At 36.3% G+C, this 26,914-nt stretch overlaps 1 protein-coding gene across 4 annotated transcripts in view; it reads right to left on the bottom strand.

Moving 5' to 3' along the window:
- The window catches only part of osbpl6 (oxysterol binding protein-like 6), a 46,261-nt gene that overhangs the window by 15,783 nt on the left and 3,564 nt on the right, over window positions 1-26,914 (bottom strand). Inside the window, exons 2-11 of one of the 4 annotated variants that reach the window (XM_024287152.2) lie at window positions 18,280-18,510; window positions 9,432-9,554; window positions 9,155-9,208; window positions 6,440-6,553; window positions 6,187-6,357; window positions 4,198-4,342; window positions 3,937-4,040; window positions 3,450-3,542; window positions 1,691-1,859; window positions 436-566 (exon numbers count right to left, since the gene is read on the bottom strand). In XM_024287152.2, the coding sequence (XP_024142920.1) occupies window positions 436-566; window positions 1,691-1,859; window positions 3,450-3,542; window positions 3,937-4,040; window positions 4,198-4,342; window positions 6,187-6,357; window positions 6,440-6,553; window positions 9,155-9,208; window positions 9,432-9,554; window positions 18,280-18,423 (1,248 nt within the window). In that variant the 5' untranslated portion in view covers window positions 18,424-18,510. The remainder of the gene's footprint in view (window positions 1-435; window positions 567-1,690; window positions 1,860-3,449; window positions 3,543-3,936; window positions 4,041-4,197; window positions 4,343-6,186; window positions 6,358-6,439; window positions 6,554-9,154; window positions 9,209-9,431; window positions 9,555-18,279; window positions 18,511-26,914) is intronic. The other 3 variants (XM_024287153.2, XM_024287154.2, XM_024287156.2) reach the window with 3 other exon arrangements.

Genomic DNA, 26,914 nt, shown 5'->3' with positions numbered 1-26,914 from the left:
GATAAAGCAGCAAGTGTAACATTTTACTGAAATAATGTCAAGTTAGCAGAGGAAACGTCCAATTAGAGTGAATGTGGAGATGCAGCCCCAGGGAGCCCAGCTAATGAACTGCACCTCACTTTCTTTTTATCAGCAGCTAAAGCAGCAGGGGACAGTTGGACTAACTTCTTCTCCACCTTTGTTTATTGTGATCACTGTGGCTTTTAGTAAAGTGCATGTTTGTCTTAAAGCCTGTCAGCCTCTCAGCTGCAAGTCAAAGAGCTACAGGTCAAATTACAAACGTTATTTCCTCAATCACTTATGGCAATTACACGTGAGAGGAAATCACAGGAAGCATTCAGTGCACAAACCGGTCAACAAACAGTTTAGATTAATTACTGTGAATGCAGGAATAAAAAAGGGAACTGTGGGTAATGTTTAAAAGTCGCTCAGTACCTGTGACAGAGACTTCCTGAGAGAGTTGATCTGGGACGCCTGGTCCGACTGCTCCTGCTCAGACAGAATCTGCTTGATCTTTTCTTTCTCTATGGCCACCGTGTTGAAGGCCGACTTCAGGAGCGAGTGGACTGCAGACACACAGGATTCAAAAACGTTCATTCCTTACAATTTTTTCAAAATTGAAAGAAAAATACTGAAAAATGAACTTTCTTACTTTAAAGTGTATCAATTAATGTAATCAACTTTAGTTAAAAAAAAAATTATAAAACACAATTAAACATGGTTTAAAAATCCAGAATTAGCCATTAGCTAGTTTTCATCTTTAGTCCCCATCCCTCCATAACTAAATCAACAGGAAAGCATGATCTTTGTAATCAGCAACTAATTATTATCATCACTTTTGGTGGAACATGAATTGGTAATCAAATTAAACGTTTAAGGCAATTATTAGAAAATAAGCTATAACAAGGGAAAGGTGTTTGCATAAACCATAAAAAAACAAAAATGGATTAAATCTCAGACTTGGTATTTGTTTATTGCTAAAATTGGTTGAAATAAACCAAAATGTTGATACCATTAAGCTCCAAAGTGCCATTGAATGTTTTTTGTATAAATGAACAAAGAATAAATAAATAAAAAAGCTGAAGTTCAAGCAAACAAGAAAATACTCAAATTAAGAAAATGCTTTTTTATCCAAATATTTCTAAGTAAATACTGGAAAACTCATTTTGCCCCCATAAAAATGTTTTTTGGATATTGAAACAATTTGAATCTTTACATTTAGAAATCTACAGAGAACTGACCTAAAAGATGTTTTATTCAATGCAAAGTTGTATTGAGTGCAAAAATAAATTTGAAACGAAATTTTCTTCAAAAATGTCAATTTTTACATTTTGATCACATGAATCACCTGAAAATAAATGCTCATTTTAATGACTCATATTTACTTTTCTTTTCTTGTCTTCCTTTATGTTTTATACAGACATACATTTTCATTTTGTCAGCAAAATTAGACAAAAAGATTTAAGAAAAATAAAACAAAACTGTCTGGTGATGGGAAACACTTTTTTTTATTGTGGGAAATGTAATGTTTTTCTGCAAAGGTGTAACATGTTGTAACAAAAAGCTTCAAACGTGTAATCTGAGGGTTTATTTTTCTGTTTTTGGAGGCTTCACACTGAAAAAAAAAAGAACTATGATGCACAAAAACTAACAGATGAATCAGAATAGATGGATTTTGAAAAATACTTACCTTTTTGGGCAATAGTGCAGAACTCCTCCTGCAGTTTAATATAGTCACTGGCATACTCCATGTTGTCTGACAAGCAAGACACCGGCGGTTGATAATCCACCAGCTCGGCGCAGAGGTTTGGGTTGGACGAGTGGAGACGGACAGGAGACATGCTGGCAGACAGAGGAACCTGAAGAAACATCACAAAGTTACAGTTGAAAGCAGATTCAAGAACAAATTGATGCACTTTAAACAAAAGAATCAGAAAAAAGTCTTTATTTGCTAACTTCATTGAGTTTTGAGCTAAGAAGTTATACTTCTACTGTACATTCTGGATCCTTTCACTATATTTCACATTAAATATGTTACTATAGCTAATTTCTTTACATAACTTTTTAGAAAATGTGCATTTCTAACAAAGATTTGGTTTAAAGTAGTGAACTTTATAACATATTTAAACAGGTGGAAAGGCTCCAATCATTCTTCTTTTCATGTCTAAAGCAAAAACTGATTAATCAAGTTATATTTTTGAGAATTTGGTAAATCTCAGCTGTAAAATTAATTAATTAAAGCTCTTTACAAATAAGCCCAATATTTTTGTTCTGTATTATTTTGATATGATTCATTTTTTAGGTGATGCATAAATATATATTCTCCTTTAAGCCCAAAAAAATGTCAATGATCCAGCTTCTTAAAATTTTACATTTCATTACTCATATTTTATTAGCTGCTGCACTAAAGCAGTAAAGCAATTTTCACTAAAAATGAGACACTTTGTCCTTAATTCCAAGATTGATCCTCTAACAATTGTTTAAATCATAACTCGTCTGATGGAAATAAAAATGTAGCTACGTTTAGGCAAAGAAAAGACATCAGTAAAAAATGACAGACAAGTTTGTTTGTGTGTCAACTTAAAAGAGAAAAAACACAATGAACGACGACACAATAATACAAGTAAGGTCACCCTTAGACTTGTCCAAAAGAAATACAATAAGATTCTGAACTGCTCGCCTCCTGCAATGGCGGCGAGCTGGACTTTCGCGGTGAACCACAAAGTTTTTGCAATTTTTGGACAGCGCTCATTGTTCTAGAAAATTCACGTCGGTCTTCATCTCAAAATAAAACTATGATGTTTTCGCTTTGTTGGGTTACTAATAGCAGACAGCTTCGTTTAGCTCCGCCCTCCACAACTAGTCCTCTCCTCTGTGCTCCAGCTGTCTGATCGTCACTCATCTTCCACCTTATTCATTAAAATAAATGATTGTTTTTGTCCAAAATCGACAAATAATTGCTATTTTTTTCTATTCAATTAAAATGTCTATTACAGACTATTCAAATAAGTTTATTTTAGACGTGGTTTAATTACGCTGATGTCACATCTGCACTGCAGGGCGTCTTACACAGAAATAAAAAAAAAATTAGGACATGTTAAACAGAGACTAACTCAGAGGATCAAAAAGAAGTTTAAGCTTTTTTGTGTTTTTTTAAATAAAATGTGGCAAAATCTTACATTTAAAGGGTAAAAATGATCTGAAATCCTCCTATTTTGACTGAGTTTTTATGACAATATATGGACGTGCTGCTGTGTTCCTGTGAAGTCATTGTTCATAAAAATAAGACGGGAAGCTGTGTAATGCGATTCCTCTGAAAATGAAAACAAAAGCTTCAAAATGTCCTCCCTTTTTCAAAAAACATAAAGGCACGGAGCTGTTGTAGTTCTTGCTGTGTGCTCATGTGTAAGTCCTGCTGCTGAGTGGAGTGGAGGGCTAAAGAGTGGTACCTGAAGCTGGAATTTTGCATCTTTGGCGACACTTTTTGTTCTCCATCTTCTGTTCAAGCGCTTTTCTTTCTTCGACAATTCTACACAATTGGCCTTTTGAGGTGCGAGCGGATAAGAATATGGAAAACAGGGTTAACAGAACAAACATGAATTAGCAACACACAGTGAAATGACAAAAAAAGGGGGATTTTGAAAACAGTTTTGCAAAACAAAAATGAGAAGTGCAGCTAAAAAAAAAGTATTTTGTTAAAAAAAAAGGTTATAGTACCGGTAGTAACATAATGTGATCCATTTATAAGTATATTGTAACTGACTAAACCCTGGTTTTAAGATTTTTGAAATGTCTTTTTCTTTCTCTCCTAAAGTGATGCTCCCGTTTCCACATAACAACCAGAGTGCACCCTTCATCAGAGTAGAGATCTAAAAATGGAGAGCACTCCATTACATGCATTATGTGTGAGAGTGTGTGTATTTGTGTGTAATTCACCTGCATATCTGTGAAGTTGGGCGCAGACTGCGTCCTCTGCAGAATCTCCAAACTCTGCAGTAACCGGCTTAGCTCCGTCAGATTGGACTGACAGCGAGCGAGCTCTGAAAATAAATTTGACACGCACAAGCTCACAAACACGTTATAAAGCGGCTACAAATCCACCTCCAAAAGGATTTATCTGAAGGCAGGAGGCCTGATTTAATCTGTCGTTTTTGCAAAATCAGATTTGCCACAGAATCAAGTGGTTGTTATTCTTACCCTCGGCACACTTATCCATCTCCTCTGAGTCCTGCAGCCAAGCTGCCACTTTGCTCTGCCCGTTGCTGTAGGAGGCCGGCAGGCTGCTGCTGCTGCTGCTGCTGGGGGCTGCCGGCTGCCACGGCAAGCCGCTTGGCTTGGCCTGCTTTTAAGACACGAAAACAGATCTGATCTGAACACTTTTTGATTTGCTAATATGTTTTTTTTTCCAGATCCAGAAACTAGACTCAGGTGTGTTTAAACCTTAGACACTGGAGGGATAATCTCTGATGTCACTCACTGATTCTGCATGACAAAAATGAAGCCTGAAGTGGGACGGCCAAAAAAAAAAAGAAATTTTCTCGTTAATTCGCAAAGGTTGCATTAAATCCAGGAATCCACTTAATTTAGCATCACTTTGAACAGAAAAAAAAGCATTAAAGAATAGTTTTTGGTATAATTCGGTCAAAAGTCAGCCTTCTCTTGAAAAGAAAAATCCTCCCTCCTGAGAGATTTCATGAATATTAAATACAGTAATAAGCATCAAAAAAAGGTTGAAACCAGACAGTGAAGTATTTTAGGTATATAGGATTTTTTTGCATGAGAGTCACTGGAATTAATCAAATTTATTTTGGGTTTACCTCATTTAAAACCAATTAATCTAACAATTTTTTTTTTGTAAGTTGCACTGGGCTGCAATAAAAATATCAATATTGAATGAATTGTTGTATAGAACTAACATCAATACATGAACCAAATTAAAGTGGTTTATTATATTAGAACATGTAACAAGCAAACAATTAAGTAGGTTATATTTTTTATCAAAGATTCCAGTTTTGAGCTAAAAAAAAGAAAGGAAGAGAGAAACTTAGTAAGACCTGACTCCTTTCGTTCTTTCTTTTCTATTTTGTTTCTTGTGTATTTTTTTTGTCTATCCTTTATTGCGTTATGTTTGTTTATGAGATGTTGTAACATCATCATCTTTGTTAAGTAGATTAAAGGATTTGCTTTAGATTTCTAGCTTTGTTTGCACAATTACCTGTATTTTCTGGATTAGAAATCGCTCCAGAGTATAAATCGCAGGAGCAAAAACTGTCTAATCAAGAAGAAGAAAACCATGTATAAGTTGCTCTGGAGTATAAGTCGCACTTTTATATTTGCCATGGCAAAAAATAAAAACAAGAATAATAATGCTTCAATGCAAATGAGAAAAATATCAACATTTACTAGGAAAATAACACTTCTTCTAGCACTGTCAGAAGAAAATACAGCGCCCTCTAGTGTTGGTAGAAACAACAGCTAAAGGGCAACCGGTTGCTAGTGAAAAAGTAACGAGTATGTGAGCCTATATGTGTTTAAAAAAAATCACAAATAAGTCACTCCTGAGTATAGGTTGAACCGAACAGCAGCTTATTCTCCTGAAAATACCGTAAGCTTAAAATAAAAGCAAAGAAAATTCCAGTTTTGTTCAGTTTATATCAGTCGTTTTTTTAAAGTGTATTTTATAATTAATTACTGATATTTATTGTCAATTTAATGTAATTGTGACTTTAAAACTGAACTGATTTTGTATTTTGAGAGCAATAACCAGCTCTAAAGTATAACAACAGTTCATAAACTTGACTCAGGGTGTGAGTTTTTTTTTTTTTTTTTCAAAGGCCGCCTGCTGCTCTGAATCCAGATCATACTGGTCACCTCTGAAGTTTCACTTCCAGATGAAACTCTTCTCACTGCATCCGTATTTTAACCCATGTGACAGGAACCAGGTTTCATATGAAACTGAGGCTGTTTCACAAGCCGTTTTCTTTTGTTGTGCACTAGCAGTACAATACCCTCTACTGCAGATATATGAGCAAACCCACTGTTAACAGTGAGGGTTTTTATAGTCTAAATTTGTCTAAGTTCATCTTAGTTTCTCCTAATTCATTGCTTTTAGTCAACAGATAAAAATTGTTAAAAACAAATTAAAAAAATTAAACATTTGTCTCATTTTTTGGGCTAGATATCCACCTTTGCCTCTTTTACGACGGTCGGGGCAGATTGGGGGGACTCCATAGCAGCCGAGGGCGGGAACGTTCTCATGGTGGCGTCGCGGGGAGATCGCACAATCTCGTTCTGCCGATAGAGCCGATGGTGACGCAGCTTGGACACCCAGGCGTCAAAGATGTCTTGAGACTTTACCTGAGGAGGGAGAAACGAGCGTTGGCCTTGTTTCCTTTCTGGGCCTGTTTGCTAGTTTGAAGAACGGCCCTTCACCGGTTACCTTCAGGTGATAGATGTGCTCCTCCGTGTCCAGGTCGATGCGGCGTGCCCTCTTTTTGATGGACATGACCGATAGGCCGACATCAATGCTGCCGTGCAGTTTTCCTTTTTGTATCTGAGGATGTGGATAAAAATATGATCAGTTCCACACGTTTACCTGTAGATTAGACTGAGATCGCGTACTCCATCTTTACGTAAATGAAAAACCTTTTTAGCACTTTTATAAGTCAGTTTATGAACCAACGCTGCTCATCTTAACTATTTTGAGAATTAACTTGTCTTTTTATTATGATTATTCCAATTTTAGCCAAAAAAAAAAAAAAACTGTGGTGTTTTTCTAGAAAATATTAGGCCTCTAAATTGTGTGTGATTATTGGCAACCCCGCTCCCCCTTCCCGTCCATGTTGCTGAGAACTCGGAACAGCAAACTGAATTTTTTTTAGCAATTTACATTGATTTGTATAAAGAAATACTCAAAAATATAATTTCGAGCTCAATTTTTCTTAAATATGTTGCCTATTTTTAGAAAAATTCCACAAGAACATGTTAAAAAACTAAATTTTCAAAGTGTTAAATTAAAGTCAAAGACCTTAATACTCTTAATACTTGGCTGAATTGGCTTACAACAGTTCAATACAGTTTAAACATTTTTGGTTTCTCATCTGGATTTGTTCCTAAGATGCTTTTCCAGTGAAGCATCAGTTTGGTGGTCTGGTGTTGTTTGAGGCCGTTGTGGTTGTGTTCTCCTGAAGTTTGGTTATCTGTTCTGCGCTGTATGTTACTCTGTTCTGCATTTCTAATTCCTTAAAGTGTGTTTCAGTTTGGTTGTGTGACTTTCTAGTTCATTTTTTTCATACATTTTTGTCTCTTGGGTTCCCTCATGTCTGTTTTGTTTTCAGCTAGTTTCTCTTTTTTCTTTTTTTTACAGTAGATCCTTCATCATTGAGTCTAAATCATTTGTCACGTTTCATTTAATGGTTACTTTTCTATTTTAAAACATTGTTTTTTTTCTGGCAGCATTTAAAAAAAAAAGTAAGGAGATCTTGTCTTTGGTACGTTGCTCCTCAAAGCTCCTCCTCCAGTCCACCAAGTATCATCTTCATCTGACTTGTCAGTTTATCAGTGAAAGATGGAATTAATTCCAAAGATCTTTGGAGCACCAACAGCTGCCTCTTCACCTACCGGCCTTACTTATTTTGCTCCCATTTCATTCCCCTAAAATGCCTACTTCAAGTTGGAAATCTTCTTTATTTCCCTTTTCAATGGGTCAATTTTCATTAGGAACGTGCATTAGTGTGAGCACCAAAATGCAGTAAGAATGATATGAATATGACATATATTTTCTGTCAGTTGCTACTGACTTTTGCTTTGAGGTTTTGGTATTGGTGTGGCCAATCAAACATCTAAACTGGCACGGGACTCTGAAGAATTCCACATCAAACCCAACAAAAATAAGAAATGAAGAACTGCAAGCTGGTGCTCTGCAAAACCAAGTTGTTGGGAGTAAGCTCTGGAACAAACTCCAAAATGAAAAAGGCTGCAGCATGGGCCCCTAAAAGAAGACACCACAAGAAGTTTTGTCACCTTATCATCACCAATCGCTTGAACCTAATTTAAAGTCCAGGGTTGCAGGATAATTTGATCGTCGGCTCTCTGCACAGACAGTCCAGACTGGCTGCACATAACCAATGCAGATATGAGATTCTGCAGCCAGAGGAAATCCCTAATCTCTACAGTCTGGGTCTGAACTCCAAGATGACAACACTCGCCCCCACAGAGCGCAGGGGGATTCAACAGAAACTACCTCCAGAATTTGGTCATGGAGAAGACGGAATGGCTTCCCAGCAGTCTTGACCTCAATCTCACCAAACACCTGTAATGCACCCAATGCCCTTTTTAGTTAGGTGAATAAATCACCAAATGGAGCAAATAACTTGTTTCTTCAAGTGCATTTAACCCAATCAATAATTTCACCTAAACATGATTGTTCAATAGAGATAAATTCAGAATTCTGTAACATTTTTAGGAACGCTTCTGCTGATTTGAAGGAAGTTTTGGATTCATCGTCATCCGTTCCTTTATTAGGACAATTTATCTGTCTATGGTGCAAGTTATCCTCCTTTTCATAAAAACGACTGAAGATTCCGTTTTTTTGCCTCTCTTTTTTAAATGTATCCACCAGTTTAAGCAGTAGAGAACTCATTTTATTGTAAATATAACGTGTTTTTTTTAAGGTTTCAACATTTTTTTAGCTAAAAAATCATCTATTCTGACACAGTTGTATGTCTGACTAGCAAAACAAATAATCACAGGACCACTATATGCTCAAAAAGTGTTGGTAAGCATGGATTAGAAATGAACAAGATTACGTTTAGGTTGACTTTTTAAAATATTTAAATAGCTCTGGTGTGTAGAATGTATTTTAACCAAAAAAAGGAGATTTTTTTTGCTTTTTTCCATCAAACCCTCACTTTCAATGATGCATTTGAAGCATTTTTGATACCACAGTTCATGTGGTTCAATAAAACTTGCTGAAAAAGAGAAATCTGTAGTCAAGTTTATATCCTTCCAGGATTTATTCTGGGGTTAGACGTTTAAAGTTTTTCAGCTTGATGCTGAAGAAGAAGCTGTAATGGATGTTTCAGGTGTCGCGTCGAGCAGAGGTCAGGTCGTGTTGCTCTATTTCTGCCCTCAGGTCACAGTCAAGATTACTTACATCAATGGGGGACTTGGAGTACTTCAGGATACCGTTGTCCAGAACAAAAAACCTCTGCACAGGAGAAAAGAAAAGCACAGTTTCAGTAAAAGCAAAATCAAGGACAGGCATTCAACTGTTGAAATTTTACCACTTTTTTGTAACAGCAGCTATCAAAATACAATTTTTTTTAGATGTCTCAATGCTGAGAATTCCACAGAGGCATCAAAACACGGAGATGAAACGAGGACATCTTCAAAGTCTCACTATCGTGCAGGCAGCTGAATCTACAGCTCACCTTATGCCAGCCTTTTAGTGGCCATTTCCGCTTCTTCAGCATGAACCCTTCGTGTTTGTCCGGCCTCTGGACGTGACTCTGACCAATTTTCAGCCCCTCGATTATTTCCCAGCTGTCCGACTCCTAGAAGAGAAAGAAAATCGGCATCTGAGTCAGAGATGGAAATCCAATCTCTGCTGCGTTTCTGAGACAGAAGCTGCTGTCACACTTGCAGGAATGTGGTGGCTTTCATGAGGGAAGCTGCAAAAACACATGTAGTGTTTATTTTGATCCCTCTACTACACACACACACATAAAAAAGACTGCACTGCTGGAGTTAGGCCCGCTCTCTCAGCGTTACTACTCCATTAGCTTTCCCCTGACTTAGCTGTCCCTCCCCTCCCACTCCGAGTGAATCTGTAAATTAAAGCAAAGCCTCAGAAGAGTAGGCAAGCAAGATCACACAGGGACAGGATGGAATTTGACCGTCCTCCCTGGAACAGAAGTGAGAGGTCACGGTTTGACACCAGAAGCATGTTGGGAGATGGGCGTATCTGTCACGGTCCTTCCTCACACTCCCAGAGGGCTTTCTCATCGTCTGCTTCTATTATGTTTCTGTTATTCTCACATTTGATGACAAGTCTGCCCACCACACGGAAACTGTTAATCATTGACTTCACATCTCATTAACATAGACTCCAAATTAGCATTTTAATTTTCAGCAATAAAGTCCAACATGAACAACGTTTTTCTCATAATGACACTATACTTGACAGACAAGCTAATTATTTTGAAATTAGGTAGATTTATTTTGAACATTAATCCCAAATAATCATTAATATGTGTGCTTTTAACTAGGACAGAATCTATTTTTAATTTTAAAACAAAGTTGTGATTGCCAATATTTTGGTGCCAGTTTTGGTATCAGAGAATAGTTTCATAATTTGAGTTTATCGGTATCTGTCCGATATGTAAAAAATCAGCTGATTTTATTCTGACTGTTTGCAGATGGACTTCATTTTTGGAATGTGTTCTTGTTTCTAATAGATCCCTGGAAATGGGAAGCTCAAGGTTAACAGTTATGTCGGATAGACAATTAATTAATGTTTTCAGATATACTTTCAAAGTTTTAAAGCGATACTTGTTCCTATAACATCCCTTGGTGTATGTTAAAAAAGTCAAGTGCAGTGGGATTGTACAGCACAAGAAAAGTTGTGTGTTTCTAATAAAGAAATAAAAAGGAAATCTAAACTTTGTGGTATTGTAGTCACTTAAATATCGGCTATCGGTCACAGTTGCAGGGGAAATATCGGTTATTGTATTGGCCGGAAAAAATATATATATTGGCCCATTCCTGAAAAAAAGTCAGACAACCTGTTAAATTGTAGTTTTTTTTTTTTTTTTTTTACATCCATCCTCAGAACCACTGAATGCCTTTTGGTGTCACAGAGTTGCTGGAGCCAACCAGCTACTGTTGGGTAAAGGTGGGGTACATCCTGAACAAATCACCAGTCTGTTGCAGGTCTACACATTCATACCTAGAGACAATTTAGAGATGCCAATTAACCTATGAAGCATGTTTTTAGACCCATAGCATGCAAACTCCACACACCTTATAAGCTTTGTTTTTATTATGGCCCACAGCAGCAGTCTACTGATTTTATTTTATTTTTTAACTGAAACCCTTTATGAAGAAGAAGTAGTCACAAATCATGGGATTATTTTATGTAAAACCATCAACTGTTGATTCTTTATGCAAAGGGGTAAAACGGACATTCAATTCTCCCTTTGAACTCAGGATTCTACTTTAACACTTTAAGGATTTTCTTGTGTGTTTGTGAAGATGTTGTGCTTTGATGTTGTTTGGAGTAAAGTTTGAAACTTTAAACAGAACTGTACATATGTGATCTTTTATGAATGTTGCTTTATGTGTAAAAATTCATTTTATTAATTTCTAAGGAGCCTTCAAATGACCAAAAGTTACTGTTTATATCAGGACTATTTTTTTCCTCTTCTATTTGTCACAAGTACACAGTAAAAACAAAAATAAATAAACTAAAATACAAATACCAAAAATAACCCAAATTTAGTTTAGGTTTTTTTTTTACTTTAGGTTTCACACCTTTCATAGACTGCTTCACAGGTAAACGGAGGGAACATCCATCTGCACGCAAAGGTCACAGTAGATCCCCCTAAGGGCCAAAAAATGTTCATGATTTTAATTTGTCTTCACTGCCTGGTCCATAATAAAAATATATATGTTTCTTAAAATATTAAGCTTTGAATGAATAGAGTTTTACTTTAAACCAACCTTGCAACCTTAAACGCTGAACAAGGGGTCATTTGAGGACGCTCTGCATTTTTCTTCCTGTGTCCTCTTTATCATATTCCTGAAAGCGTGTAAGACTACAACACAAATCTTCCAGTGTTTTTTTTTTTTGTTTGTCCGTCTCTTTCCTGTCCTCTAGGACTGAAAGCAATCCCGGCAGATGGACGCCCTCCGTCTCTTTTTTTGTTTTTTTTAACTTTTCTTCCATTTAGAGGGAGTTTTTCTTTCCACTGTTGCCTAGCTGCGAGCTCAGAACAAAGGATTACGACAGAAACTCTTCAATCTAATCTAACGTTCATTAACATTGTGTTTTTAATTCATAAAACATATGTTACTCATTTTAGAACAATCTGAAGTAAATTGAATCAAAACACATGATTTATTTAGTTGGATTTGGTGTTTCTTGTGTTGATTTGAGGCAACTTCTGTTGTAAATTGCTGCTATAAAAATAATCAATTGAAATAAAAAATGAGGAATGTGTTTATTTTTAACAGAAATGTTTTTAAAATAATTTTTTATCAGAACCACTGTTAACTTTTGGAGAATAAACAAGAACTGCAATGGATTTAATTGAAATCCTAATATAGCAGAAGCACCCTTATTATTTTTTTTATGAATCTAGTGAGTGACACTAATATTTCAACATTTGACTCTGTTACATAAAAGCCTCTAAAGCATTTCGCTTTAACAAGCACAACCTTCTCCGACAATCCAAACAACAGCCTGTGGCTCCTCAGTGAAGCGCCAAAAAACCAACACATGGCTGTGCGTGACGACACCCGCCCCGACTTTGTAGGACATTTAACAAAAGGAGACAACAGCTTGTTTTTTTTTCTTTTTTTCTTGATGCAACGAACAGGCGGACAAATCTGTATGGTAATGAGGTCATGTTGCACCGCGGAGGGCAGCTCCTCCTCCGAGTCGCTTTGAGAGAAGACGCTCCACTTTATCGGTGCAGCAAACCTTTTGTTCAAAGTAGACTGATAATCATGTCCTTAAGGCGGCTTCTTTACTTCACAACTGCTGATTTAAAGACATACTCATGTCCTGGTGAGTGTTTTCTATTGATGGGAGAAAAAAAATTGGAAAATTAGGCTAAACATTGCATTTCTGAGTGTTCCTTTATTAAAATTTTGGTGAATTTTGTTTGAAAAATTTGTGAAATTAGGAGCTTGGGCAGGTCACAAGGTCCCTGCTCCGCTCCATTCTGATGCATCCACTTGTAGACGACTAGATCCAAGTACGTCATCGTTTTCCCCGTCCGAGCTGGCATGTGGCTCATTTGCTTTGGTTACTGCAAAGCGTCACTGTTCAATTTTGTCTTCCGATTCTGTTCTGTTGTGTTAAGAGTAAGAGGCATCGTGTAACTGTAGGTTTAGTTACTCAGGAAAAGGTTAGAAAATAATCTGGAAATTTTTATTTGAAAACAGTTTCATTTATTTAGCATATTAACCACATGATATGTTCATTTTTAGTAAAAGTCAACACATAAAACATACACTAAAACATATTTTAATTCTTATTACATAAAAAAACATATATAAAAAGAGACACAAAGAAGTCCCCAACTTTACATATTTTCTAGTATTGACCTTAATTAAAGGTCTATATGACAACATTTCTTTAAAAACTCGTCCATCTCTCTTGGAAGCCGTCCAAACGTGCTCATCTTTACAATCTCCACTCTAACATGGTGAACTGCAAATAGAGCACGCTTGGGAAGTATGAATGGAGAAAACTTGAGTCAATTTGGTTTCTAAAGATACTCGTTAAAAAGTCATGCTGAGTTCATCAAGCTTTCAGTGAACGGAGAGAAAAATGTGCAGGGAGTTGGTTGTACTCCAATGTAGTGATATATGTAGGTTTTTGATATTATAGATTTTAGAGGACCAGATTTATAGATGATTTTTTCCTGGATGTTCCTGTCAGAAGTCCTTAAATTATATAAAAATGTATAAAAAGCCTTTTTTTGGAAGTCTCTTTTGCTTTTTTTTCCCCTTTATTTTCTTTTTAGAATTTTTAATATTCTAAATAAATAACTTTTTGGAGCTGGCTTTACACTGTGGGTGAATAAAAGATGAATTCTTCTGGAAATCATGTTTGATTATTGCTAATTTATTAGCCTGTTTGTGCAGAAACCATTTCTTCTTGATTGAAAAACACTGAAAATTAAGTATACATGGTATTCCTGATTTTATTTAAATTAGAACAAAAGTGACGTGTCCAAAATTTGCCAGAAATCTGAATATTTTTGCCCTATCGACATCCATAATCAAAGGAAGGAAACATTTTCACACTTGCTCGTCGGCACAAATTGTCAATGGTTCAGACAATACTTGGCCTTAGATAAGAAAAGATCAGCTTCTGTAACTGCACTATTATTAACATTTTATGTATGTTTAAAATATATTTGTTTATATAATTTATACAATAAATGTATAAAGGCAAAAGAGCAGAGTCAGAACACACTAATTTTTATACAAAATAAAATAAAACATAAAAACAAAATAATAACAATTTTAACAAACAACCCCAATTACTTGAACATAAGGAAATTGTTGAGATGAGATGTTAATGATCTGGAAAAATAAAGAGTTCTGCAGGATTGTTTTAACTTCCTGACTTTTATGTGCTTTGATGGATCGCTGCTTACATGCGTTTTTTTTTAGCCATTATCATTTAAGCAGAATCAAGAATTGACTCCAATAGGGTCTTTGAAAGAAGGGTGTGTAGGAAGAAACCCTCACAGATGTGTGCTCGTGTGCTGATATTTATAGTTGTGATTTAGCCTAAGGTGTCTCTGAGGAGTGTTTGTCCTTTCTTCTGCTCTGTCAGACCTTAACTGCAGCGTTTGATTCATTGCATCATTGAAAGGTTTGCTGCGTGTCACTGAGGCGGTGAATCCCTGAAGAGGCTGTCCTGTGTGAGGCAGACACATCCAGACGGACTCCAGTGACGAGGCGTTCTGTCATTGGAAATATCTCCGTACCTGTTCAAGTCCCGCTTCATCTTGTGGGGAGATTTATGCAAAAGACCTTTTTTTTTAAACAGATGCGCTAGGAAAACAGTCTGCCTCACACAGAGAATCCTCATTAAAACGTGGACCCTCGCCAAGAGAGGCCAGCTCATTCAGCTGTAAATTATTCCGCAGCCTGATCGATTCGTGGACGTAAGCACAGTGCAAGTTATCAATTGGCTTCCTTCATCTTAGTTCCCAGACGGAAATCGTTAGATACTTCTGTCATTATGTTGATCATTTCCATTTAGGCCTATTTTCAGTGTGCGCCGCCTTTTGATAATGATCTAAAACTAAAAGGGAAGCTCATGAACGAGCCACATGCCGAAATATTTGCTGCACGGTCAGCTCCTCTTTAATGACATATTGATTTATTTACGTTTGGAGTCAGCTGAGAGTCTGTGTGCTGCAGATAACACACCGGAAGTTTCTCTGAAACATTTTGAGGTTGTCATTGCTGTCCTGGAGGCCTGTCGTGCAGCTTGAAGTCCCACTCCCATCATTTTTAGTGCCATTTTAAAAGTGTCACAAGTGGTCTTTTACTTAATATTATGCCAATTTTAGCCAAAATTAAAATAAAAAAAAACAAAAAAAAAAACAGTAACTTTCAAGGACATAGTTTCTGCAGATGGGCAGTAGTTCAATAGAAATTTGTCTTTTTTAAGTTGTGGGAGGGGTTATTGGTGCGGAACAACCCCGCCCCTCTTTCTTTCCTCATTTGGAGCAGGGAGCTTCTACGTCACAATTTTTTTTCAAGCAGCATTTTTTTGTCTGTTCCTGATTCACAATGATTTGAGTAAAGAAATACTCAGAAATGCAATTTTGAGCTTAATTTGCTTCTATCATCAGAAAAATGCAACACGATAATTTTAAAAATACGATTTTTGTTAGAGTGAGTCTTTAAATAAACTGACTTTAGATGCAGGTACATCTTTATAACAGATTCAATTGAGTTAACATCTTTTCAAAACAAATTAGGCACAAAAAATACATTTTAAAACTTAAGAAAAACTGGATCTTTCTTTAATTATAGATCCCTCCTTGTGGATAGATGTTTTTAAGTAAATGTCTTCACGCCTCCTCAAACAGTTTTTGGGCTGCACTATGTGTTCCTCAGAGGAATGTCATCCAGCCCTACAAACTAAATGTTCCCATTCCAGATTATTCTCACACAAAGTTCCTCGTCAGTGCAGTGATCTGCAAAAAAACCAGCAGAGTGCCGCCTTTCTCCTTTCAAAAACTGTTCTACCTTCACCCCAAGACTAAACACAACTAAGTTCATGCAACTAACTGGCCTGCATTTTATTTTTACAGATACATTAATTTCTTTTCTGTCAAAATTCATAACGAAACTGCTAACATGATCCTCAGAGTGATAAACAATTCAAGGGGCAACACAAGACGGATGTGATTTAGTTTAATCAATGTTGCGCACAAATGTTTGTCCAGTTAAATCAGGATGCAAAGCTCATCAAAGTTAAGTAATTGATATTAACAACAACACATCTGCCTTTCCTGGAGAGCTGAAGCTTGGCACCAATGAAGAGCATCTGCTAGGGAACGTTTAGGTCATGAAGGTCTGATCCGTGGATTCACATGAAGAAGTTGTGTTGCGTTGGCAGGAAGACTTGGATCTAAACAGATGAGGACTTTATAAAGCGCTTCAAACCTTCATATTTCGTCAAAAAGAATAATGTTTGTTTCTTACAACACTATTGATCCCTCCATTTACCTCACACAGAATTAATCACTTTGATTTTATTTATCTATCTTCTGGTGCTGGGCGATATGGCAATGCAGTGTCTGTCGACTCTTCTATTGTTTGTTGCTAAACTTTTGTGCTAAAATCTACTAAAAAAACTTGAAAAAATAAAGTCAGAGAAAAGTAAGTAATGACATTTTTGTCATTTTTTTTCAGAGAATAACTGAAACTATACTTTACTGTGATATATTGTGATATATATCGTTATTTTGATATAATATAATCAATATCATGATGTATAATTCTAAATTTTTTAATTAATGCAGAAATTATTGAGCCATAATTCAATTTATAAAGTTAAAGAATAAAATTAGATTTAGAGTTTATCTAAAATGTCAAAATATTAGCATTTTTCTTCTTATTAACATAAAGATACCTAAAATATATTTGAAAAAAACATTGTTTAAATAGAAAATCTATTTTAAAAAGAATGAACACAAGTCAATTATAGCTAATTAACTCACTAAACTACATGTCTGTATATATAGATGGATTCCTCAGGAAAAAAGCAATTTACAGCAAATCTATACATGAGGCCCAATCTACTGAAGCTACATCAACTCCCATTGCAGACCCTGACAGGAAACCGTTGTAACCATTAAGATTCTAATCCACAATTAAATGAATATTCTTTAAATGACTTTCTGTTGAATTATTTTCAAGATTTTATCATCAAACGTGCAAAATATTCCTCACATGCAGAAAATCAATAAATAACAATAAAAAGACAAAAGTATAAAAATAGAAATAATGAGTAAAAATAAGTTATAATATACAGTAATGACAACTATTTGTTTTATGAAACATTGGTTGTTAACCACTTGACACCTATTGATGCAAATAGGCATTAAAACACAGAAATTAACTTAATTCAGCATCTACTTGAAAGCAGAAACATTAATTAGATTTTTTTTGTAACTGAAATGCAAATAGTGCCAAAAGTTAACATGTGCAAAAGCAGGCTTTAGCAGGCAGAAGATGTCACTCAGTTAGAGTAATTTTGTCCAAAAATAATCTTTGTTTTGCGAAAAAAAAAAAAGGGCATTAAAACCAATATATGTGTTTTATTTAAAATGTATCTAGAACCCAAGGATTCTCCATTTATGACAATTCAACTGTGTCTTAAAAAAATCCCTGGAGCATTTTTAAGGATTCAGCCAGAAGAATTCTCTTCAAAAAAACAAGTGAAACTCCATATCAAACGGAATAATGTGAATCCAGGACACAATAATACACCAACGTGAAAGGAAAAAGCTAAATAATCTTGAAATGCTCCTTTTGGAGTTTTATCTGCCACCACTCCTCCCACCAGCGTCCTCGTGCCACATGTTCAGTGGAGCACCAACCCTCAGCCTGTCTCCTATGAAATATTCATAAGGCTTTGCCGATGGAAAGGCTGTGAAAGACTCCAGTTTCAGTGTCCTGTTTCTTTGCTGCCACAGTGACTCAGCAGTTTAGAGAGGGAAAGGGGCCTGGGGGGGGCTTCCATTGACTCAAAGTGGGGTTTCGACTAAAAGCACTAATGTGACTCCTGAAATAAATTTTCCATTGCTGATGTTTCTGCAGGGATCTCATTCGGTAACCAGGGAATTAAGGTCGCTTTCGCTAAACAACAGTCACCTAATCAATTAATAAAGTCTCATTAGGCTGATAGCTCGTTAACCTTTTTCTGATTAACATTTTAGAGGATTAAATAATCCATGGTTAAGTGTAATTTGTTGTGTTTCCTACAGAATTTTTCAAAGCTGGCCTGAGTCTTACCTGCCGGCTGTCGCGCTGGGAGGAGGAAGAGGAGGAGGCGCTCTTGTGAACTGGCGTGGAATTCTTGTTTAGTTGTATAGAGCTCCTCTCCTCGGAGCTCAGGGTGCGGCCGTGGGGACCCCGCTGGTAGGGATGATGAGACATGATGGGCGGCGTTGACCTCCCTCACTCAGCACAGGACCCTGCAGAACAGTCACATCCTCTGACAGGTCCTCACTGTCCGACGTTCATCTGAAACACAGGAGGGAAGAAAGTTACACCACACAACCGTCCGTCACTCTGAGTTTGCAAAGTCAACGTTTTTTCTTTGATCCTGAGGATCTAAAAGGACCCCATCAAAACATGAACAATGAATGTGGTGCAGAGTGCAGATTTTCTCTCACAATCCCAACACAACTGTCTGGATTTCCATTAGACTAAACACATTTCGTCAGGACTTTCATAGACAGAAATGTGGAAATGATAAAAAAAGTTGAGCAAGACTTTGTGTTGGTGAGGCACCTCCATGTTGAGTTCCTTTGAAGGGGCTAAAAATTCAATGCATTCCTATTCCCAACTCGTCCAATATGGACGTATGGTTCAGGCCCCCTTCGTTTCACTTTTTTACATTTTTTGACATGCGGGCTGTTTCCATTAAATCAGGGGCGCCCAACCTGCATGGTGCCCTAGGCGAGACATGATTTTTACGTCAAACTTTGAGTTATTTAATTTATGCTTTTAATTATTACCTTTCTTTTACATTTTACACAAAATGTGTGGTGTGTCAAAAAAAAGCATGAATCTATAGCCTAATCATTGCAATTTGGCACCCTCTCCACCAGACTGCGCCCTAGGCAGCTGCCTAGGTTGCCTATGCTCACTTCCTATGCCGGTACCAGTCCTAGGGTTGCTTGGTACCAGCCCACAGACAGGGAAAAAATGCATACACTAACCAGGTATCCCCAACCCAAGGGTACCGTAACCCCGTACTGGTTATGCGTCCCGAGGGAGGGAGACCTGTGATTTAATAGGAACATCAAAGCCCGTCAAATAACAATGAGTTGGGGACACCCAAAATGTTAAAAAGTGACCCGGAGGGCGCCCGAACCATGTGTCCATATATGACAAGTTGGGAGGGAAAATATGTAGAAAAAATGTACAATAAAGCTAATTTTGATAGCAAAGACATTAAATGTCAAGGGGTTAATTTGTGAACCCAGTTGTACCCAGTGAATGAAGGAAAGGCCAACAAGGCCACTCCCAGACCTGACTCCAAGAAAGCCTAAAATGCTTAAATGCATTAATTAAAATGCTTAATTAATGCTTAGTTTTTTTATGTGGTCTGATCTTTTACTCTTTATTTGACCCCTCATCCAGAAACTGTTTATTTTAACAGACACTTTTCCCTCCAGGATGAACCCTCCTTTGATGGAAAAATGAAGGTGAAAGATGTTATTAACCCTTTAGACCCAAACACCATTTTCACCTTCCTTTGATAAAATAAAAACAAGAATGAAATACGGAAGAGAACACAACTAGAACTATTTACTTCCTGGATCACACAAAATACAGCCGTCCACACATACAAAGAAACAAGAATCTTATCTTATAAGTGCACGCCTCAAGTTAGGATGTTACAAACAATCTATTTCCTCTATTTCCCTTTTCGTTATTATTTAATTTTTATGTCACTGACCCCAACAGCAACCAGCAGTGTTCCTTTTGCAGTGTAGCATCTGAAATCCGGAAATTTTGCACATCACATGCATTTTTTAGATTCAATGGTACTTTTGGATCTTTTTTTCGTGTATTTGTTCCGCTTTCCATCTGTCTTTGAAGTCCCACTCCGGTCATCTTTTCATCTATGTTAAAATTGTCTTTTAATTAGGATTATGCAAATGTATTTTAGGTAATATCAGAAAGTGTCTTGTTTTCTAGAAAAGTTTTTGCAGAACGGCAGGAGTTCATCAGAAACTTGCATCTGAGTGGTGGGCAGAACTGTTAGCATGGAAGTAAACCTCCGTTTATTTCCCATGATCCCTTTTTTTCTCTACACTCTCTCTCACTATCTTAAAGCCCAACCTAACATTACTAGTGCAAGTGCAATTTTGAGTTAGTTTGGTTACATAAACTTTTATCACATCTAATAAAATGTTCATGACACTGTTTTGGAGGTGAATTTCCACAAAGTTCATTATTTTACTACTTGTATTATTTTTTTATTAGTATGTCTGGCATGTAAATTATGGTTTTATGAATGCCAGGTGATCTCTAAGGCTCTAAAATATCTGTTCCTACAATTGTCATTCTGATTTGTTTGGGTAATATGTTAAAGGTGATTTCATAACTGGACAAAATGACAATGACCATTGAGCTGAAAGACTAACCAAACATCACCATCTTGAATACAAAATGTGACAACATGCTTTTCCACAACCTCAATTCATAGTTCCCACAAAAGGAAAGAAAACACAAAAATAAGGTTATTTTTAACAACTCTTTTACCTATGAAATCTGCTAGAATCTAACTCTGCCGTTCATATAAAAAAAATGCTATTTTCAGGGCTAAAATGTAACATTTTTACTATCCATCTTGTTGAGAGCTTCAATGATTGTTTGACAGAAAGGACAACAAAGACTAGAAGTCACATGACAAACTTTGCCATACTTTTTTTTGTTGTTGTTTTACATTTTCAATTTTTTTCAAATGGTCTGGCCGGTTTATTTTACAATTTTACTATTATTCTTCTGTAATAGTGGATTCCTGCTTCCATGTAACAAAAATGATGAAACCCCCACTGTGACACAAATAGAAAAAACTCTATTCCTTATTTTTTAACCTAAATTAAGACTTTGCATTCTGAAAAATCCTCAATTGATCAAACAAAATCTAGATAGGGAAATTTCAAACAAGTTTTTATAAAACTAAAGAATTACATATGTATTATAAACTACTTTAATAGAAAATGAATTAAACATATCTCAGGTACAAATGCTGTTAACTAAAAAGAAACATTACCAACTTAAAAAAGGTAGTAGTTCACTTGTTAAACGTCTAATTAAACTAAAATAAAGTAGAAACTCTTACAGAAAGGATTTAGCCCAGAGTTCAAACCAACCTATGAAGATGACCGTAAACCCCCCTGACAACCATTAACCTGCTGAGCCGTAAAGACCTGACAGGAACAGGTAGAGCCACGCTGGAAGCAGCGCGTGTCAGCTTCAGAGTCTGGTTAACCTGAGACTCCGACAGCAGCAGGGAGTGCTCATTATCGTCATTTCACACGCTGACATCCATACTGTTTTCTACAGTTGCAACTAATGTAATGACCACATAAAAAGCCTTGAAATGAAAAGGGAAACACAGAAGATCACCTTTAAAAAAATATATTTTTTAACTTTAAGCACTTATAAAATGTCTCATTAGGAAGCAGAACAGAATGTAGCAAAATGTTCAGAAAATCCATAATGCTCATAAATACCATCTGTAAGTCTGAAAATATCATATAATCAGACGGTTTTTATTCCTGCAGCACACTGTGTGCAGCTCACACAGACAGGATGTTTTGGTTAGGTTCTCCCATGTGTGTGGGGGAACACCTTCTGCTCGGCGCCTCTGCACTACAGCGGTGCGTATGTGCCCCTGTGTTGTGCTGTCACGCACTATAATCTATAATTCAGATGACAACGTCATCATCCCTGCCCTTCCTGGTCTTAAGCCTTACGAGAGTGTAAGCCACCGCAGGACAGGCAGGGTAGTTTCAGAGTGATGCCGCGTTCCACTCAGCCTATTTAATGGATCCACTCTCCTTGACCTAATAAGGAGCAGAAATGACGAGTGCTTTGGCTGTCAAAATATTAACTCTAGAAGCTTTTGAAAGCAACCATTTTAACAGTAATGTCCAAATATGTATACAAATCAGAAATATATATGTGTTAATTGCTATACTGGACTTCTACTGCAATTCCATGTATCCAAATAGGTGCAAATATTATCAAAAGGAAATTTTTGCATTAAAAACGTAATAAAAGATAAGGGGGAGACAGATATAGGTAGAGTATTTGACTGCCGTTTGGACTGCTCCATATAGAGCCAGTTATCATGTTGGGGAACATGTGATCAGGACTGGATTAGTCATGAGCTTATTGTTCTAAATCCATTTACTGTCATTATACTCCTTGACGCAGGAAGACAAAGCCCAGGGGTATGGATGTAATGAAGATGATGCAAAGACACCTGTGATCTTAAACTAAATTTTATAAAGATTTATAGGAAATTATGCAGAAATGTTTTTATTATAGCTAAAAACAAATTGTTGCACTAAAAAATTCAATTTGATTTACAAATATTTGCCTACAAAGTGTGAAGATGAGAATTCATTTAGTGTTGTAAACAAGACATAATAGACCATTTTTTAAAGTAAGCTTCAGTAATATTAAAGATTTCTTTAAGTTTTAGCTATGAATGGCCATTATCATATAACTTTTATTAAGTTTTAAGTTAATTAAAATGTTAATTCTTCATGAAAAAGCAGTATTTTGATACATTCACGTGTCTCAGATCATTCCTCTCCAGCCTCTACCAATCCGCGAAAACGACTGGTTCTACTTTTACACGTATAAACCTGGAGGAAGAGCCCCTTCCAGGAAGAGTCTGCACTGCCTGCACTGCCCCCAGGCTCAAACACACACCCGCCTTTCCCTAACCTGGTAGGGTGATTGGCGTAGCTCTGTGCTACAAAGGAGAAACGTATTTTTTCACATTGGTGTGTTCTGAAGCACACAAGTTTACATATAAAATGCAATTCATGAATTTTTGTTTCAGTGTCAATTTTTTAAAGTTCTAAAACTGACGTAGGTATGTATTTTTCTGTAACAAAGGAGCAACTATTTATGGCATCATCAAGGGATAGTAAGGCACTATTTTTCCATATCTCTCAGTTTAGACGGCTAAATGTAGTAGGGTTAGGAAGAAGCTGCATCGGTAAGGGAAGAACTAAGATTCAGCCTGAGAAAAATTGGTTCCTCTTGCACCTAATCTGCAGATTCATCAACTCGCTGCTGAGGCCAGCTCTAAGATGATGTCATGGAGGAGCACAAGGCGGAGCTTCAGAGATCGAGTCATCTTACTTCCAGGTAGGAAAAGGAGCTCATGAATATATCTCATATATTATTAAAAAAAATGGTTCTTCAGCGAGACAAATATAATATATTATCATACATATGGATACAGTTTACTCTAGAAGGCTTAAGAAAAGCCTCTAAATTGTCTGAATTTTCTTGTAATTCTGGTTGGTTTCAACCAAAGATGCAAAATGTGAGTAAATATTGAAGATCAGTTGGTCAAAGAGAAACTTTCAGTTGAGGAACAACTATCTGCGTTAAGATCTTCCTGTCTGCACTTCCTGAACACTTCTGAATGACGTCTTCACAATAAAAAAAAGCAGTTTATTAGACAAACATTTCATCTATACCTTACATTTAAAAAATCCATCAACCACAATAGAGTTAAAATTCCGTCAAATTTGACTAAATTAAGTAAAAATAATTTTTCAAAAGGATCAAAAAAGTTCTCCAGACCTTTTTTATAGGTGTTAAAAAATGGGGAAGCCAAGTTGTTAAAAGGAAAGAGTCGCATTGCAAAAGCAGTTGTGTAATACAGTACAGGTTTGTGAAAAACTGAAAAACGAAAACTTTGTCAGGGCCTGGGGCCTCATTTATAAAAGTATGCACAAAATATTTGCATAATGCAGTCGGAAATTTACCAGATATGCTCTCAAGTTCCCTTTTTTGGTGTCTAAACTAAAGTTTTGCGTGTAAGTTAAAATCAAGTCTTTAAACTTACACCTAAAATTAATATTTTATTGACTCATATAGTCAAAAAACTAATTTAAACAACAAGCAATAACAGGCAGTTTGTGTTTCAGCAATCCCAATGACAAAGCATCGTCAGCTGAGCTTTTATTTTGAAACCAGTGATTTCCTCATGAGGATTACCTCAAATGTCACGTCAAATTTGAGTCTCTGTATGTGAGATAAGTGCACCTCGAGTCCGAATCTCAAGTCCAAGTCCCCACTTGACATGTGCGTGTGCAAAACTTAACACAAACGTTTGTATTTATGAAGAAAAACCTCTGAAACTTGCAAGGTTTTCCAAATCTCCACTGAAGACATTTGATTGCAAAATAAAATATTACACAACTGCGGGGACGTGACTCACATAAACAGAAACACATTTGTGCACTGATGGGTTCATTTAACAAGGTTAACAAGCAATGAATTATTATAATAGATGAATAAAAAGATTTTCTATCACAAATGCTATAATCAAATATATTATAGTGCAATGAGTCCCCTGAAAGGCTCAGAGCTTAAAATCTGATGTGCTATATATAGCAGCTGAGAATGAGTGAAAATATGATATTGCATGTAATATTATTGGTTGGGAAAAGGAAAAAAAAAAAAGACAGCACTGTTATTAAAATCATACTTCTTGGGAAAATTGGTAACAGAATGTGTGTCAAAAACAGCCTGAAAACAAACTGATTACTCCAGATCCAGGAGAAAATGTTTCAAAATGTTGGATGTCGCACATGAATAATCCAATTTTGAAATATCTGAGCCACGGCAAACGCTGAATTATTTTCTATCTCTTCTGACATTTCCATGATCTGTTTCCATTAATTGGCTGACCAAAGCAGCTAATAAATGCTTCCACATTCGTTTCTAATTAGTGTGGACCCTCTGTGGATAAACGAGGGCACGTTGTAGGAGGGAGACACCGCATGAGCGGCTGACCGCAGGTTGGTATTTATAGAGGCAGAAAACTTTTAAAAACCTGAACTTTTTTTTTCCAGATTTGCGTGTTTTATGCAGAAATTCACAGTAAACGCCGCCTCTAGAGCTGTTTCAGTGACATGATTTTAGTCACCTTATATAATAGAAAGGTATGATTGCTTTCATCCTCTGAATTAAATATACCTGATTTGTTATTCGTAATCTCCTCAGGTGAAAGGTCACTGAATAATCCGATGTGTTTTTAGCATAATATAATGCAACCCCCATGAGTCACCCCATGTATATCCGATGCATTGAGAAATTGATGTGTTAAAGAGATACTATGACGGGAAAAATGTTAGTTTCATGCTCACTTTTCAGATTAAAATAGATTTAGGAGAATAAAGTTGTTCACCTAATTTTAGTTATTTTTTTTGTTTTATTTGTCTATTTGCATCTCTTTTATAAGATGAATATGAAAAGCAACACTTTTAAGTGCACCTTCTTGTTATTAGTGATAATTACCAAATGAATATAAACCAAAGTGGATAAAATGTTCTGGAGTTTTTGCCGCCAACAAAGAAAGCACACCTTAAAGGAGGAGGAGCATGGGCGTTTGCTGAGCTGGAGAATTCACTTTTGTTGTCAACACAATATCCACTGGAAGAGACATCTGCATTCATCTTGGAGCAGCTTTTGTTGCTGCCCAACAATCTGTGAAGGACTTCGAGGTAATTTCCAAACAGTCAGAGCATTAGTCAGCGCAAACAATTTCCCAGAATAGAGGAGTCTCAAAACAGCTACTCCTCTTTCCAGCCAACTCACCACAAGGTCAGAAAGTGAAAAGTTCCAGGTAAAAAAAAAAGAAGAAAGAACTGTGTCTTGAGTTTGACTTGACTTTATAAGTGTTAATGCTCAGGTTTGTTTAAAAATTGACTTTTTATTCCTTTAGGAAAAGATGGTGATTTTTTTAGTGTAAAGCACAGCAGAGGGAGGATGGTAATACGGTTTTTTTCCCCTTCTATTTGTTTTGTGTAGTAGATGAGCAAACAGAAGCTAAGAGCATCTTAATTTGAAGGATTTCTCTTACATACTCCACTTTATTATCATTATTATTTTGTTTTTTTTAAAGCAGCCAGGATCTTCCTGACCCCCCATGGAGAGGGAGCCCAAAACCTCCAGCCTAGGTAGAGGCTGCGCCCCAGATGCCAACGATCCAGTCCACCTTTTTACCTCTGACTATCGCCACTTAAGACAGATCCAATTGTTATTAAATCAAGAGATGCATATTTAAACACAACGATTCTTGTATGCTGCATAGGGAGTTTAGCAGGTGGTATAAATAAAGTACATATAACAAAATTAAGTATAACTCTGTGTTCTCTAGCTGTCACACTGAACTAACTTTTGCACCAAAGATTTAAACATCTAAAGAAAACAAAACCAGCTATTTTAACCTCATTAAATGCTTGCTTTTCAAAACAAAAGTTAACATTTTAAATTTTGATCAACAGCTCAGAGGTATTATAGCTAATCACCTGTTTACGATGGTAGCAATATATGCAATGTTGTCATTCAAAATTTAGCGTGACTGTTTAAAAAAGTTTTTTTGCTTTGACATTTTTGGTTTAAAAAAATAAAACAAGAGTTATGACACAAATGTGATTTCCCTTAAAATCCAACCTTGGAACTTTGAGTAAAGCCTCGCTTACTTTTTTTAGACATTTTTCACATTGTTTTGACCTTGTCTTTGCTTTGTTTTTGAGTTTATACATTTTTATTTGTCTCTAAATGTTCAATGTTTTGTTGAAAAGCATAAAAAGGGTTTGATCTCAATTTGTGTGACTTTTGCAATAAAGAAAAGGCCAAAATTTACCAG

This window comes from Oryzias melastigma, linkage group LG21 (genome assembly GCF_002922805.2).
Source record: "Oryzias melastigma strain HK-1 linkage group LG21, ASM292280v2, whole genome shotgun sequence".
Classification (NCBI taxonomy): domain Eukaryota; kingdom Metazoa; phylum Chordata; class Actinopteri; order Beloniformes; family Adrianichthyidae; genus Oryzias; species Oryzias melastigma.
The sequence above is the reverse complement of the archived record's forward strand: the minus strand, read 5'-3'. Positions and strand labels throughout refer to the sequence as shown.